Genomic DNA, 19,091 nt, shown 5'->3' on the forward strand with positions numbered 1-19,091 from the left:
TGTTAAACACTCATGTTGTTAATAAATAATAATAATTCTGTTAAACACTCATATTGTTAATAAATAATAATAATGCTGTTAAACACTCATGTTGTTAATAAATAGTAATAATGCTGTTAAACACTCATGTTGTTAATAAATAATAATAATTCTGTTAAACACTCATATTGTTAATAAATAGTAATAATGCTGTTAAACACTCATATTGTTAATAAATAATAATAATGCTGTTAAACAATCATATTGTTAATAAATAATAATAATTCTGTTAAACACTCATGTTGTTAATAAATAGTAATAATGCTGTTAAACACTCATGTTGTTAATAAATAATAATAATGCTGTTAAACACTCATGTTGTTAATAAATAATAATAATGCTGTTAAACACTCATATTGTTAATAAATAATAATAATGATGTTAAACACTCATATTGTTAATAAATAATAATAATGATGTTAAACACTCATATTGTTAATAAATAATAATAATGCTGTTAAACACTCATATTGTTAATAAATAATAATAATGCTGTTAAACACTCATATTGTTAATAAATAATAATAATGCTGTTAAACACTCATGTTGTTAATAAATAGTAATAATGCTGTTAAACACTCATGTTGTTAATAAATAATAATAATGCTGTTAAACACTCATGTTGTTAATAAATAATAATAATTCTGTTAAACACTCATATTGTTAATAAATAATAATAATGCTGTTAAACACTCATGTTGTTAATAAATAGTAATAATGCTGTTAAACACTCATGTTGTTAATAAATAATAATAATGCTGTTAAACACTCATATTGTTAATAAATAATAATAATGCTGTTAAACAATCATATTGTTAATAAATAGTAATAATGCTGTTACACACTCATGTTGTTAATAAATAATAATAATTCTGTTAAACACTCATATTGTTAATAAATAGTAATAATGCTGTTAAACACTCATGTTGTTAATAAATAATAATAATGCTGTTAAACACTCATGTTGTTAATAAATAATAATAATGCTGTTAAACACTCATATTGTTAATAAATAATAATAATGCTGTTAAACAATCATATTGTTAATAAATAATAATAATGCTGTTAAACACTCATGTTGTTAATAAATAATAATAATGCTGTTAAACACTCATATTGTTAATAAATAATAATAATGCTGTTAAACAATCATATTGTTAATAAATAATAATAATGCTGTTAAACACTCATGTTGTTAATAAATAATAATAATGCTGTTAAACACTCATGTTGTTAATAAATAATAATAATGCTGTTAAACACTCATATTGTTAATAAATAATAATAATGCTGTTAAACAATCATATTGTTAATAAATAATAATAATGATGTTAAACACTCATGTTGTTAATAAATAATAATAATGCTGTTAAACACTCATATTGTTAATAAATAATAATAATGATGTTAAACATTCATGTTGTTAATAAATAATAATAATGATGTTAAACACTCATGTTGTTAATAAATAATAATAATGCTGTTAAACACTCATGTTGTTAATAAATAATAATAATGCTGTTAAACACTCATATTGTTAATAAATAATAATAATGCTGTTAAACAATCATATTGTTAATAAATAATAATAATGATGTTAAACACTCATATTGTTAATAAATAATAATAATGCTGTTAAACACTCATATTGTTAATAAATAATAATAATGATGTTAAACACTCATATTGTTAATAAATAATAATAATGATGTTAAACACTCATATTGTTAATAAATAATAATAATGCTGTTAAACACTCATATTGTTAATAAATAGTAATAATGCTGTTACACACTCATGTTGTTAATAAATAATAATAATGATGTTAAACACTCATGTTGTTAATAAATAATAATAATGATGTTAAACACTCATATTGTTAATAAATAGTAATAATGCTGTTAAACACTCATGTTGTTAATAAATAATAATAATGCTGTTAAACACTCATGTTGTTAATAAATAATAATAATGCTGTTAAACACTCATATTGTTAATAAATAATAATAATGATGTTAAACACTCATATTGTTAATAAATAATAATGATGTTAAACACTCATATTGTTAATAAATAGTAATAATGCTGTTAAACACTCATGTTGTTAATAAATAATAATAATGCTGTTAAACACTCTTATTGTTAATAAATAGTAATAATGCTGTTAAACACTCATATTGTTAATAAATAATAATAATGCTGTTAAACACTCATGTTGTTAATAAATAATAATAATGCTGTTAAACACTCATATTGTTAATAAATAATAATAATGCTGTTAAACACTCTTATTGTTAATAAATAGTAATAATGCTGTTAAACACTCATATTGTTAATAAATAATAATAATGCTGTTAAACACTCATATTGTTAATAAATAATAATAATTCTGTTAAACACTCGTATTGTTAATAAATAGTAATAATGCTGTTACACACTCATGTTGTTAATAAATAATAATAATGATGTTAAACACTCATATTGTTAATAAATAATAATAATAATGCTGTTAAACATTCATATTGTTAATAAATAATAATAATGATGTTAAACACTCATGTTGTTAATAAATAATAATAATGCTGTTAAACACTCATGTTGTTAATAAATAATAATAATTCTGTTAAACACTCATATTGTTAATAAATAATAATAATAATGCTGTTAAACATTCATATTGTTAATAAATAATAATAATGATGTTAAACACTCATGTTGTTAATAAATAATAATAATGCTGTTAAACACTCATGTTGTTAATAAATAATAATAATTCTGTTACACACTCATGTTGTTAATAAATAATAATAATGCTGTTACACACTCATATTGTTAATAAATAATAATAATGATGCTGTTAAACATTCATATTGTTAATAAATAATAATAATGATGTTAAACACTCATGTTGTTAATAAATAATAATAATGCTGTTAAACACTCATGTTGTTAATAAATAATAATAATGCTGTTAAACACTCATGTTGTTAATAAATAATAATAATGCTGTTAAACACTCATGTTGTTAATAAATAATAATAATGATGTTAAACACTCATGTTGTTAATAAATAATAATAATGCTGTTAAACACTCATGTTGTTAATAAATAATAATAATGATGTTAAACACTCATGTTGTTAATAAATAATAATAATGATGCTGTTAAACATTCATATTGTTAATAAATAATAATAATGATGTTAAACACTCATGTTGTTAATAAATAATAATAATGCTGTTAAACACTCATGTTGTTAATAAATAATAATAATGATGTTAAACACTCATATTGTTAATAAATAATAATAATGCTGTTAAACACTCATGTTGTTAATAAATAATAATAATGCTGTTACACATTCATATTGTTAATAAATAATAATAATGCTGTTAAACACTCATATTGTTAATAAATAATAATAATAATGCTGTTAAACATTCATATTGTTAATAAATAATAATAATGCTGTTAAACACTCATATTGTTAATAAATAATAATAATTCTGTTAAACACTTATATTGTTAATAAATAATAATAATGATGTTAAACACTCATGTTGTTAATAAATAATAATAATGCTGTTAAACACTCATGTTGTTAATAAATAATAATAATGCTGTTAAACACTCGTATTGTTAATAAATAATAATAATGATGTTAAACACTCATATTGTTAATAAATAATAATAATGATGCTGTTAAACATTCATATTGTTAATAAATAATAATAATGATGTTAAACACTCATGTTGTTAATAAATAATAATAATGCTGTTAAACACTCATGTTGTTAATAAATAATAATAATGATGCTGTTAAACATTCATATTGTTAATAAATAATAATAATGATGTTAAACACTCATGTTGTTAATAAATAATAATAATGCTGTTAAACACTCATGTTGTTAATAAATAGTAATAATGCTGTTAAACACTCATGTTGTTAATAAATAATAATAATGCTGTTAAACACTCATATTGTTAATAAATAGTAATAATGCTGTTAAACACTCATGTTGTTAATAAATAATAATAATGCTGTTAAACACTCATGTTGTTAATAAATAATAATAATGCTGTTAAACACTCATGTTGTTAATAAATAATAATAATGATGTTAAACACTCATATTGTTAATAAATAATAATAATGATGTTAAACACTCATATTGTTAATAAATAATAATAATGCTGTTAAACACTCATGTTGTTAATAAATAATAATAATGCTGTTAAACACTCATGTTGTTAATAAATAATAATATTGCTGTTAAACACTCATATTGTTAATAAATAATAATGATGTTAAACACTCATATTGTTAATAAATAATAATAATGCTGTTAAACACTCATATTGTTAATAAATAATAATAATGATGTTACACACTCATATTGTTAATAAATAATAATAATGCTGTTAAACACTCATATTGTTAATAAATAATAATAATAATGCTGTTAAACATTCATATTGTTAATAAATAATAATAATGCTGTTAAACACTCATATTGTTAATAAATAATAATAATGCTGTTACACACTCATATTGTTAATAAATAATAATAATGCTGTTAAACACTCATGTTGTTAATAAATAATAATAATGCTGTTAAACACTCATGTTGTTAATAAATAATAATAATGCTGTTAAACACTCGTATTGTTAATAAATAGTAATAATGCTGTTACACACTCATGTTGTTAATAAATAATAATAATGATGTTAAACACTCATATTGTTAATAAATAATAATAATGATGTTAAACACTCGTATTGTTAATAAATAGTAATAATGCTGTTACACACTCATGTTGTTAATAAATAATAATAATGATGTTAAACACTCATATTGTTAATAAATAATAATAATGCTGTTAAACACTCGTATTGTTAATAAATAGTAATAATGCTGTTACACACTCATGTTGTTAATAAATAATAATAATGATGTTAAACACTCATATTGTTAATAAATAATAATAATAATGCTGTTAAACATTCATATTGTTAATAAATAATAATATTGATGTTAAACACTCATGTTGTTAATAAATAATAATAATGCTGTTAAACACTCATATTGTTAATAAATAATAATAATAATGCTGTTAAACATTCATATTGTTAATAAATAATAATAATGCTGTTAAACACTCATATTGTTAATAAATAATAATAATGCTGTTAAACACTCATATTGTTAATAAATAATAATAATGCTGTTAAACACTCATGTTGTTAATAAATAATAATAATGATGTTAAACATTCATATTGTTAATAAATAATAATAATGCTGTTAAACACTCATGTTGTTAATAAATAATAATAATGATGTTAAACACTCATATTGTTAATAAATAATAATATTGCTGTTAAACACTCATATTGTTAATAAATAATAATGCTGTTAAACACTCATATTGTTAATAAATAATAATAATGCTGTTAAACACTCATATTGTTAATAAATAATAATGATGTTAAACACTCATATTGTTAATAAATAATAATAATGCTGTTAAACACTCATATTGTTAATAAATAATAATAATGATGTTAAACACTCATATTGTTAATAAATAGTAATAATGCTGTTAAACATTCATATTGTTAATAAATAATAATAATGCTGTTAAACACTCATATTGTTAATAAATAATAATAATGCTGTTAAACACTCATATTGTTAATAAATAATAATAATGATGTTAAACACTCTTATTGTTAATAAATAATAATAATGCTGTTAAACACTCATATTGTTAATAAATAATAATGATGTTAAACACTCATATTGTTAATAAATAATAATGATGTTAAACACTCATATTGTTAATAAATAATAATAATGCTGTTAAACACTCATATTGTTAATAAATAATAATAATGATGTTAAACACTCATATTGTTAATAAATAGTAATAATGCTGTTAAACATTCATATTGTTAATAAATAATAATAATGCTGTTAAACACTCATATTGTTAATAAATAATAATAATGCTGTTAAACACTCATATTGTTAATAAATAATAATAATGCTGTTAAACACCCATGTTGTTAATAAATAATAATAATGCTAATGATGTTGTTAATAAATGTCTCATCATTCGCAGTTCATCGGGACCGGCACCATCGCGAAAAGTGAAAACCTGCTGACATACTCAATGAAAACTAATAAACTCATAAATAATTAAGTCACTTTTTTGTTAACAGTAAACATTTTCCCTTTTTCTTAGGATCCATAAACAATATTGGGGGTCAAGGGTTTTTAAAAGGCATAATAAAGGGTGCAACAAAACAGCAGCATTACCTAGCAACATAACATTGTGTACATAGCAACATAACACTGTGTGCATAGCGACATAACATTGTGTACATAGCAACATAACACTGTGTACATAGCAACATAACATTGTGTACATAGCAACATAACATTGTCTGCATAGCAACATAACACTGTGTGCATAGCGACATAACATTGTGTACATAGCAACATAACATTGTGTACATAGCAACATAACATTGTGATAGCAGTCACCACAGTTCGATGTTTCTCAGTAACATGAAAAACATCAAGCCATGGTGAATGTTATCACAACGATGTTGGGGGAGGGATCTCACTGGGCCAGAGTATGAGAGAGATTTATGGATTTTAGTTTGTTTTATTTCTTTTCACTTTTTAAATGTTTCAATGAATATTTTTACCCCAGAAAGTACTGAAGCTGCGAAGTAGTAAGGGACTATCTTACTTCAAGAAGAAGAGGCTTATCAAGGTGCATTTTATTGCTTACTATTGATTGGTCAAAGGCACAACATATGGTGTGAGATGCAATCTGACAACTTCAGAGATGACCTTGATATGACAAAAACTAACCCCTTTGACATTATGCGCTAGCTCTTGTAGCTTATTTTTGCAAGAGCTAGCGCAGCCATAACCAGAGTTCTAAGTCACATCATTTGGCAGCAGAAGTCGAGATAAAAACCTAATATAAGTGCGCGTACCACTATTTCCCAAGCCTGAGTAAACAAATGTTCCGATTTCACACCTCTTAATTGTAAAAAAATTGGGAATACTATAGCACCCGATGATTTGCAATAACAGTATAATGTAGCACTTGTTGGCAGTGGTTGATCATCTGCTACTCATTGCATCATTAAAACTCATAGCCTGAGATCTTTATAACTAGATTATGTTTGAATGCTAAAAGAAACGAACTCTTGCCATGCAACAAGCACATTCTAAGAGTGTTGCAAATGTTTTTATTGGTCTCATTCAAGGATTATCGTTTAATCAAAAGAGCTATTACTATTTGCATCGCATTTCTTTAAAAGTCGCGGGTAGGAGATAAATTCAATTTTATAGATTTATATGTAAGGGGAAACAGTTCCTTATTGCGCCTCTCCATTCATCGACAGATATTATTTTACGCATACACTATGGATGGGAGGGATATCCACAGGGAGCAAAAATTCTGTTTCTGACGAGAAAACAGGGGATCATCGAGTGGTTGTCTATATGACTGAAAGAGAAATAGGTAAAGAATGACGATCATAAAGATGTTTAAAAAATGCTGAGCAGATAAACCAGATGATGAAGTTCACTGAACTCTTCGTTGTGTTATGACAAAAAGTATATTATTATACAGCATTAAGTCAGCGGTATTTGAGAGAACTCACTTCGTTTACAAGCATCTTAGTGATTGGTTAGTTCTGCCTGAACCTTTTAGAGCTGCCTTTGATAAAATAACCACTAGGAATTACTTTATCAAAATCACAAAGAATATTATTCATGCTATTATATTTTACATTCGGGAGGTTTTTAAAACATGATGATCAAAAAGCAAATGTGTTACACCACATGCTGTCAGATCTTTCGTGTACATCTTCTTTTGATAATGACAGCATTGCTTGCTGCTACAAGGATTTATCAAGCAACAACGTACTATGCGACTACAGTGGAACCTCGGTTCTCGACCACAATCCGTTCATGAAGGTTGGTCGAAAACCGAGTTGTTCGAGATCCGAAACAGGTTTTCCCATTACAATTAACATATGTAAGTTTTAATCCGTTCCGAGTCAATTTAACAACTTCGGTAAAGTACTTTTAACATTTTACACCATAAAATGTACTGTATACTGCATACTATAAATAAAAACGGGTAGATACAGATCGTGTTTAACTTTAATAAAAGATTTTTTATTTATGATGATGAAAAAAGAAAACAAAAAGTAAACACTTCGTATGCTTTGCTCTTAAACATCAAAAACATTAAAGGTTACGATACAATACCAAAAATCGCAGAAACTGATAATGAAACAGCAAAAAATGCAACAGATCAGTTACATCAAAAATCGTGTGAAAAAGAAAATAGAAACAGCAATGGCACATTTACTTGACATCTTTGAAGAAGAATCTTCCTCCAAAACAATTTAGGGTAACTCGACTGGAGGAATTGTGTCCCTAGAAGATCTCTTTGGTAGAGGCGACGTTCTCCCAGATGGCTCCTATTTGTAAAGAATTTATGACGCGAAAGGTTCTCACTTTTGTGAGAACCATTCGCAAGTGGCTCACAACAACGTCGTTAAACGTTTAAACATGCTGTTTCTTGAGCTGTCCAAACGTTTAATTCTAATGCATATGTTCCGGTTTGTTCGAGAACCAAATTTATGGCTGAGATCCGAGACGAACAAATCTCAAATTTTTTGGTCGAAAACCGAGTTGGTAGAGAACCGAAGCGTTCGAGAACCGAGATTCCACTGTACTTTTATTTACTCATGTATAACGGAGACTTCATTTTTTATTGAAAATCAATACAAAACTTTGTTCGTTATACTTAAATAAATACGGTAATATTTGTGCAAGTGTGGGAAGATATCTAAGAGAAAATAACGATGGCGCGAGCTTACCTTGGCTATTTGCCAATAAGGACCACCTCGTGTATAAAGGGTGAAGCTGTAGACATCGTGCCACTGTATATCATAGAAGTTATTCATATTCAGCTATAAATAGAAACAACTATGCATTGATTGGGTATGAGCCAGCAATAAAGGGCTGAGAGAAGGAGTGATATAAAATGGTACTTACATTGAGGTCATATGACCTGCCGTCTCCTCTACACCTGATGATAAGGTGGGTAAAGTTGGTCCAATCATATGACTCCAATCTCGCAAATGACTTCTGAAATTATAATGATATTGTACATCTCATAATGTATGCCCATATTTTACCTCGGTGCTACTGGAACAATATAACATAGCATCACCACAATATAGCGTTGCATCACCACAATACAACATTGCATCACCACAATATAGCGTTGCATCACCACAATACAACATTGCATCACCACAATAAAACATTGCATCACCACAATAAAACATTGCATCACCACAATATAGCATTGCACCACCAAAATATAACATTGCACTACCACAATATAACATTACATCACCAAAATATAACATTGCACTACCACAATATAACATTGCACTACCACAATACAGCGTTGCACTACCACAATACAACATTGCATCACCACAATACAGCATTGCACTACCACAATATAGCATTGCATCACCACAATACAGCATTGTACCACCAAAATATAACATTGCATCACCACAATACAGCACCACCACAATATAACATTGCACCTCCACAATATAACATAGCATCACCACAATATAACATAGCACCACCGCAATATAACATAACATCACCATAATATAATATAACACCACCGCAATATAACATTGCACCACCATAATAGAACATTGCACCTCCACAATATAAGATAGCATCACCACAATATATCATTGCATCACCACAATATAACATTGCACCTCTACAATATAACATAGCACCACCACAATAGAACATTGCATCACCACAACACGACATTGCATCACCACAATATAGCATTTCGCTGTTCCAATGTCCATCTATAATACTATCAGTATCATCATATACTATTACATCAACTATATATATATTATTACCATTTATTAGCTTTTCTGTCAAAAAGCACTACAAATAAAGATTATCTTTCATTACACAGAGGCTTCAGAAGGTTGCTGATTAGCTCAGTTGGTTAGAGTGTGAGTCTAATAAACTCAATGTTATGGGTTTGAGCCCCGTATTGGCCAACATTTTAGTCGGCTTATTAATTGCATGTACAGAATTTCGTGTTTGAGTTAAAGTTGGAATATTTAAAATAACTGATAGCGCAAAACTAAGAGGCTTTGACATCCGTACTGCACTTGATCACAGTCTATGATTGACTTAAAATTCACCTTTCATCAAGGACGAATCTCAAGTGAAGCTGATTTCAGTTAGAAAGAATTACAACAGAGATTGTAGTCTGTCCAATGAAGACTCATTTAAATAAATCAAATATGGATAAGTTATTTCTCATTCGTCGATTAAGAAGGCGTACGAACGGAGATAGCGATAGCTATCATTCAGCTTGCGATTATATTTATAACATTTTGGAGTGAGTAACATAGATATAATTATTTTTGTAGGTCTACAATCTTACACATTATTAGTGAGAGAACATATTCATCTACAAATAAATAGCTGTTTGTGTGAGGCCCTGTTGCCATCGTCATTCGAATACCAATCTTCGTTGTTACTAGCTTGTGTTGGCGACGAATAAAATTGAATCAAGATCTTAAAATCGACTTTATCAGACAATAAAAGTGTGTCACAGTATTATTTACGTCTTCTACACAACTAACAAAGAGAGAGCAAGCCTCAGGCCCCAAATCTATCCGTACCTCTCGCAAGGGGGACTTTACGTTGACATAGCCAGCATAGCGAGTTTTGCCATCATCAGGCACTTTGGTGTTGAGAAAACCGTGAAACAGCATACATTGCTGATTGCTCAGGGTTGTCTTGCCTGTGCTATAGCCTTGGTCCATGTCTTGATCCGTAGAAACAATCTACCAAGAGTTATGTAAGTTATGGCACAATTGAAACTAAAATAAAAATAGTAATAATAGTAAATAAAGTAAAGTAGATAGTAATAAGTAAATACAATAAGTATAAGAAAGATGAAGCTAACCAGGGTTGGTCGATTAAAATCAAATAATTTATATCATCCTAAAAAAATCATATTCGATGATTTTTTTATTTTTTCCATGTCAAAAAATGGGACTTATAGAGGGTCTACTGCGAATACTGCGCAATTTGGTCAAAATTAAAATAAAAACAACTTTTAATAAATTAAAGTGATGTAAAGTTGTTTTGTTATGATGCTAATGTTTTCATGTGACACACTTCAACAAAATAAAATAATATTATGTTAGTGTTTATGAAAAAAAGCTGGTAATTGATGTTTTCAAAAAAATCTGATTTAAATCAAAAAAATCTGATTGAAATCAAAAAAATTTGATTTTTTCTGTTTTGATTGTTGTAAATTATTAGGTACAAGCACAAACGCATTTATATGAAGCCTGGCCTTAGTATTGACAGTATTTCAATTATTTTTTTCTGATTTATTATGGTTAGATATCGCAATCTTTATCGGAAAAACTTCTGTGAAAACTCGAATCTAAGGGAGTTATTTCACTTAAGACCTTTTGATTTCCTGACTTGTCAGATAGGGCGTTTTGCTTGCTGAGGGCAGCATAGGTGACCAGTTATTAATACACTTCCTTCATTAGCATAGCAATGAATCAAAGCTTACTGCTTCAAACACAACAGATTAACTTTCTTTGTCTCATGAAATGCAAGACATAAATGTGCACAACTATCGATATAATATACTAGATGCAAACATCCTTGTGAGAAAACAATATTAGCCTGATCAGGTTCTGAGCATGTTATATTAAACTAGTACCCAGGCAATCCCGAGTGCCATGAGAGGTCGTCATGTGTAATAACTATGTGCACAAGTATTCCTCAACGCTGCAAGGTGCTCGAGTGGCGCAGCTAGTAGCAGGCTTGGCTGGGAATATGAACACCTGGCATTTACTCTAGTTTGACAAAAATCTCAACAAACTAGAAAAATGCATGCGGGTCAAAATTGGTCCAAAATGTATTAAAACTAGTTAATAACACTTTAAAATCTATTATAAATTGTCAGGAGTCATATTCACACATGCTTGGAAAAAACTTCGACCTGTATTAACGTGAAAGAAATTTAAACTTGGAAAGAAAATCACTGGTTTGTTTAGATATTACTTAAAATGCATCTGGTAAGCCATTGGGAGCAATTTTATGACGATCTGGTATTATTTTAGCCTTCATGCAATTCATCATGCGTTTTAATGAACCCGCTTGGAAGGTGCAATATTTTTCCTAACGCTCTTAGCTTGGCTTCAGACAGATGGACAAAGCATTTATTATAGTAAACATAGTGTAGGTTGCTGTTAGAGTGACAACACCCCATTTTTGAGGTATGAAAATGTGGCTAACAACAAATGAACTTCAATAACATGATAATAGTTGTTAGTAGCCTCTACAATTGCTTGACAGAGGTTGGAGTTTTAATAAATTTATTAGAAGAACATGAATATTAACTATTCTAAACAGCTATTCTAAATTTATTAGAAGAACATGAATATTAACTATTCTAAACAGCAACTAAGCTATATCTATAGGAAGATTCATGATAAAACATGTCCATCCCAAACCAGCTATGGATGACCAGCGACAACTTTTACTTGTTGTGTATGAACTGCGACAACTTTTAAAATTCTTGATCAGAAAGTAAGATATTTTTCCTATTCTTCGAAATTTAGGTTTTTCTTTTAGGTGATTTGACTACCAGGATGTTTCAAGATTAGAATCAGCAAAACTTGATCACGATTAAAAGGCTCAAAATAAAAATTTGTGCTCAATTACATGTAAACTTACAAATAAGTACTTTACCAGACTTTCCCGTATACCCAACAACCCAATTCAGAGCTACACCCACAGCCAAAATACGCTAAGCACACCAGATAAAACAACTTGCCACTCTTACATCTAAAACACCTTTGCATAAGAATTTTTTTGTAAATACTATTGAATTAATATGTTATTATTTTTATTTCATTTTTTCTACAAGAGCTGATTTGCTTTTGTCAGCATTGGCCGGTAAGTGAGTTGGAGTTCATTAGGCATTCAATTCAAAGCAGCCATTTTAAAGGAAGAGCTGCCCATATTATGACAAAGTGGTTGGGCCCGAGCATAGAAATCCGCTGTGGTAAAAGAAATGCCTGTTTACTAGCCTATGAGTCTACTACTGTAAACTTAAATAATTGAATTATAGATAATGAGATAAAGAACTTGGTCTAAGTTAGACAGATTGTACCATGAAAACCGTTCCTAAATGATCACACACAAGAGCCAATAAAAAGTCATCCAATATTTGCTGCCGTTTTTAAAGACTGACACAATTCTTCAAATTGAAATTGTGAGCCAACAGGAAGCAGTCTGCACCATGTAGGTATGTATAAACTATTGCATTAGCAGCAACAAAAGAGGGAAGTAGCATTTGAATGTAGCGGCACTAAAACCATGACAAGGGAATGCAAATCCAAATCTAGTATTAGCTTTTGCTACAAAGCTGCAAAAATCTTCAGCCAGGCCTCTTTTGAAGAAGAACTTGCAAATTTATCAGAAAGTATTGGTATTGTTTTATCGTTTGTAATTGTTTTTGATGTTCGAGGTAGTCGGACTGCTAGATGTTTCAAGGTTAAAACCGACAAAACTTGATCGCTGTTAAAACGCTCAGAAGAAAAACATATTTGAAATGATGGCACCATTTGCCATAGTTGATATTGGCTATTGCATTCAAGTTGCACTGTTACGGATCTCTATTCTGTTGGTCTCTTTGAAACTATAGATGTCATAATCGCACTTTTTCTTGATCTGAGTGTTTTAACCAAACTCAAGTTTTGTCGATTTTAACCTTGAAACATCTAGCAGTCTGACTACCTCGAACAGCAAAAACAACCGCAGGTGATAGCAAAATACTGATATTTTCTGATAAAATCTATAAAAATGAACTTGTACAAAATTCTACTAAAGTTTTGCATAAGCTTATCTTTAAAATGTGCTGAATTCCTCAGCCAGAAATGTTATATCATCTAACATTAAACTCTCGTAGCACTTAAAGACTACCACTAAGTACTAGTAGCTATTTAAACAAACATAAATATTGAGTATTGAAGGAGATAGAACAAGGGAGCAGTGAGAATATGAATTCATGTGAAAACACTTGGAGTTGAATAATAGAGAAGAGATGAATAACTTGAGAATGAGAAAAGGGAAGCAGGCTATTGGAGAAAAAAAGCTGATAAATAATATAAACGCTATAAATAATATAAACGCTATAAATAATATAAACGCTATAAATAATACAAACACTATAAATAATATAAGCGCTATAAATAATATCGCTATAAATAATATAAACGCTATAAATAATACAAACACTATAAATAATATAAGCGCTATAAATAATATAAAGGCTATAAATAATATAAACGCTATAAATAATATAAACGCTATAAATAATATAAGCGCTATAAATAATATAAAGGCTATAAATAATACAAACGCTTTAAATAATATAAACGCTATAAATAATATAAACACTATAAATAATATAAACGCTATAAATAATATAAGCGCTATAAATAATATAAGCACTAGCAGGCGTGAAGGAATAGAAACAATATATAAAACACAGAATTGACAGATAATAGCAGATACAGCCAAAAGGTTGAGATAACCGAGCAAAGAATTACAAGCATTTGAGATTTAAAATGGAAACAATAGAAAAGAAATATACCTGCAGAGAGAATATAAAATAACTCAACGCGAGGAGAGAATTGAATAGAGACAGATTTGTAGTAAAAAGAGAAAACATTAATGAAATAGAGAGAAGCAGCGAGGAATAACATAGCAAGTGAATAGGAGATGGCTATGGTGTATCAAGAGTAAGATTGGTTGGAGTGGAAGCAGGTACCCATTCATCTATAGCCTGTTGAGTGTTGAGCCTCCATTGATATTTGTAGTCCCCATTTTCCATTTCCCAATGCTGGGGTTGGAAATGTTCTTTCACTTCCTCTCTGAACTTCACCAACTCACCCGGTAAAGCCTTAGCAGCTCTCTTGGATCTCGCCCAAAGATTTGGCTTTTTAAACTAAAATCCAGTCATTGGTATCATTCATAGGCATGACTGAGATGGCACATTGCGTTTATGAATATAGAGTAAGTATATATACCTCTAGAGTAAGTATATATACCTGTAAAGTCAGTATATATACTTGTAGAGTAAGTATATATACATGTAGAGTAAATATATATACACCTGTAGAGTAAGTATCTATACCTGTAGAGTAAGTATATATACCTGTAGAGTAAGTATATATACCTGTAGAGTAAGTATATATACCTGTAGAGTAAGTATATATACATGTAGAGTCAGTATATATACCTGTAGAGTAAGTATATATACCTGTAGAGTCAGTATATATACCTGTAGAGTAAGTATATATACCTGTAGGGTAAGTATATATACCTGTAGAGTAAGTATATATACCTGTAAAGTCAGTATATATACCTGTAGAGTAAGTATATATACCTGTAGAGTCAGTATATATATACCTGTAGAGTAAGTATATATACCTGTAGAGTCAGTATATATACCTGTAGAGTAAGTATATATACCTGTAGCGTAAGTATATATACCTGTAGAGTAAGTATATATACCTGTAGAGTAAGTATATATACATGTAGAGTCAGTATATATACCTGTAGAGTAAGTATATATACCTGTAGAGTAAGTATATATACCTGTAGAGTAAGTATATAAAATATACCTGTAGAGTAAGTATATATACCTGTAGAGTCAGTATATATATACCTGTAGAGTAAGTATATATACCTGTAGAGTAAGTATATATACCTGTAGAGTAAGTATATAAAATATACCTGTAGAGTAAGTATATATACCTGTAGAGTCAGTATATATATACCTGTAGAGTAAGTATATATACATGTAGAGTCAGTATATATACCTGTAGAGTAAGTATATATACCTGTAGAGTAAGTATATATACCTGTAGAGTAAGTATATAAAATATACCTGTAGAGTAAGTATATATACCTGTAGAGTCAGTATATATATACCTGTAAAGTCAGTATATATACCTGTAGAGTCAGTGTATATACCTGAAGAGTAAGTATATATACCTGTAGAGTAAGTATATACACCTGTAGAGTAAGTATACGTGTTTGGTCACAACTTACAAGTTCCTACAGTAGACGCTCCTGCAACGTAAATAATCCATGACGAGAACGTTTATGCTATGTGGATTTTATGTTATACGAACAGTAAAATACATGTAAATTCGTTAATCTGTTCCAAGATCTTACTAAACTCACTCCTTTGGCCTTTCAAAAAGGGAAAAAAACTAGACTTTTTAATTTATTGGCTGTACCGCAACTATGGTATTATTACTTTTTTTTAAGACATTCACTTGGTTTAGGGTCTACGATTACCGTAATTTTACAATCAGTTAAGAGGAGCGCACACCTTCAATGTCAATTTAAATCGACATTTTCATTTCTTTCTGTGCAAAAAATCTATGATGTAAAGAATAAAAACTGCAGATGTCTAAAACAAAGTAACATAAAAATATATATTTACTATAATAAGAGTAGTGTTTGTCGGTCTATTTTTTCAAAGCCAGGGTTAGAGTTTATGATGAAACATTGTATTCAACAAGACTTCATTTCGTTACATTCAGCTTGGTAGACCGACACTCTAACGCCTGCACCAACCGACCTCCTTTGGGTATTTCTGAATAATGATGCTAAGCTAAAACTATACATAAGTTCTTTACACTATGTGAAATATATGTAATAAAAGGTTTACGTTATAGGAGCGTCTACTGTCCTATTCTAGTAGTTTTAAACTTCTACACGAAGCCACGTTTAGACATGTTTCAACTATCCACACTACACAATACAGATCAAGATCTACATTCTGTGTGCTACCATATAAAGCTCAACAGAGATAGAATACAAGAGATAATTCCTGTTAAACCTATAAACCATCAACTATTCCATCAGAATACGACTAAGGAAATCAGAGTCTGACAGATTAATAGCAATATCCACTATTAGGACAGACCTTATGTTTCCAGGGTCCTTTAATATCATCTTCAAAAACTGTTATCTTCCGACAGGTCTGAAGGACAATGCACTGGTGACATGCAATACGCCTTAGCAGGCCGATTGCATGGCTAGAGTTACGCATTAGGCTATGAGCCAAGTTTCAGAAGAAAATTGTAGATGGCTGTTCCTGAATATCTGCAAGAAAACCCAAGACCCATCATAGAAATAGGCTAACATCTACATAATCACTGACAGCTAGAGGCCCTACACGAAAGTCAGAAACAAAAAACAGAAAACAACAAAATAGAGTGACACTACATAAAATGTGGTTTAACCTGTCTCGAGTAATAAATCACATTACAAATTGTGCTGAAAATGTTTCTGCAGATCATTCGGCCAGCTTTAGAAGGACCTTGGCAGCAATAGCTGATATCTGGAATATGTAGATATAGCTGATAGCTGTTTAATTATAGTCTATCACACGAAGTGATTGAACTAGATAGGCTATGTGCCCATATAAAAGAGCCCAATAATTAGCATACTATAAATTATCATAAACTAAAAACCTAATTTTAACATGATATATTGGTGTCTTTTTTTATAGCTGACGAGTGTAGAGTTTGTTGCTACTAGATTAAAGGTAGATGAAATTGCATATCTTGGGTTTCAAACTGACATTCAAGATCCAGGAAAGCGATTGTCTAATCTGCAACAACGCCTGGAATCTTAGCCTTAGAGCCCTGAGGTACACTTCCTATGAAATATATATTTTATACGAAATTTGCTATGCTAGGTTTAATATCGAAACTGTAAATGTTACTGGCTAATTCCCAACACACTTACATATACTTCTTAATCAAGTACCTCATTATTCAAAAAAATATTTAACAACCCAGTAGCTTTCCTAAATTTTCTAGCATTTAGCTACAAATTGTAATTTGGCTACATTTATAGGCCGAGAAAGGATAGAGAGAAAAGATAATAAACAATTTAAAAACCAATATGCTTTTACCATTATTTTACTTTTACATCCTTTACTAGCAAATAGTAGGCCTAATAGTAATACGCACATATGGAACACTGCATATAAGGATATGTAAGCCAGTGTAGAAGAGGATGGGTAAGAATAAGTCACAAAGGAGGATACGCTAGTGAGACAGAATAACAAAGAGCACAGAGCACCAGATACTGTCTACAAGCGACGAAACTACATATGGACATTTGTGGATTATTTGAACATCAACTCATCTCTGTGCAGCTTTAGCTTGCGTAATAAAGAGCCATACTCAGTATCCCAGTCATCTTGCTTGCAACAATTATAGTTGTGCATGAGAGCTAACACTTAATCAGTATAAGACAACTTGTAACCAGAACCCACTTAGTAGTGATTGCAAGTACCCGCTATATTAGCGAGAGGCAAGCGCAAAAATTCATTACATACTTTCCTCTCCTCATTACTTTCTATAAAAATTCTAAACAAAGGCCGAGTAACGCTAAATTTATTACGAACTAGCGATCTCTGTTGGTCCTAAATTAAGTCACAGCCGAGCACATTGTTTAAAACCAATAACTTGCCTCTTGCAATTATGCAACTTGCAAAACTTGAAATCACGTTGACTTGCTAGTGCTTACGATGCTACCCGATGCCGGAGAGTTAAACTAACGAATTGGGCTCGCTTCGGATCTAGGGTATCTAGTTCCCGTTTCATGGCCCTCACATTTCTGGTTTAGAATTACGATATCGACAATGCATAATTTTAGAGAAAGGACACAACTCCTTTCAAATCTTCAAATGGACGGTTCGAGATGTATGCTATGGCCAGGCCTGACTGCCAGTAGACAGTTTCTATCAAAAACAACTAGGGAAGGTTGCAAATGCATACAGGCAGAAAAAAATAGCAAAAACCTGATGTATAAAT

The 19,091-nt window shown here is 29.5% G+C and overlaps 2 protein-coding genes across 2 annotated transcripts in view; both read right to left on the reverse strand.

Moving 5' to 3' along the window:
- The window catches only part of LOC137401162 (sodium/calcium exchanger 3-like), a 69,075-nt gene extending 52,098 nt beyond the window's left edge, over positions 1–16,977 (reverse strand). Inside the window, exon 1 of the mRNA XM_068087544.1 lies at positions 16,972–16,977. The gene's annotated coding sequence lies outside the window, so the exon portion shown is untranslated. The remainder of the gene's footprint in view (positions 1–16,971) is intronic.
- Positions 1–18,816, reverse strand: part of LOC137401163 (complex I intermediate-associated protein 30, mitochondrial-like) — a 29,149-nt gene extending 10,333 nt beyond the window's left edge. The window contains exons 1-6 of the mRNA XM_068087545.1: positions 18,805–18,816; positions 17,189–17,367; positions 15,017–15,193; positions 10,833–10,997; positions 9,139–9,231; positions 8,961–9,053 (exon numbers count right to left, since the gene is read on the reverse strand). Of these exons, the coding sequence (XP_067943646.1) occupies positions 8,961–9,053; positions 9,139–9,231; positions 10,833–10,997; positions 15,017–15,193; positions 17,189–17,314 (654 nt within the window). The 5' untranslated portion in view covers positions 17,315–17,367; positions 18,805–18,816. The remainder of the gene's footprint in view (positions 1–8,960; positions 9,054–9,138; positions 9,232–10,832; positions 10,998–15,016; positions 15,194–17,188; positions 17,368–18,804) is intronic.
- Positions 18,817–19,091: the final 275 nt, after the last annotated feature.

This window comes from Watersipora subatra, chromosome 7 (genome assembly GCF_963576615.1).
Source record: "Watersipora subatra chromosome 7, tzWatSuba1.1, whole genome shotgun sequence".
NCBI classification, from domain to species: Eukaryota; Metazoa; Bryozoa; class Gymnolaemata; order Cheilostomatida; family Watersiporidae; genus Watersipora; species Watersipora subatra.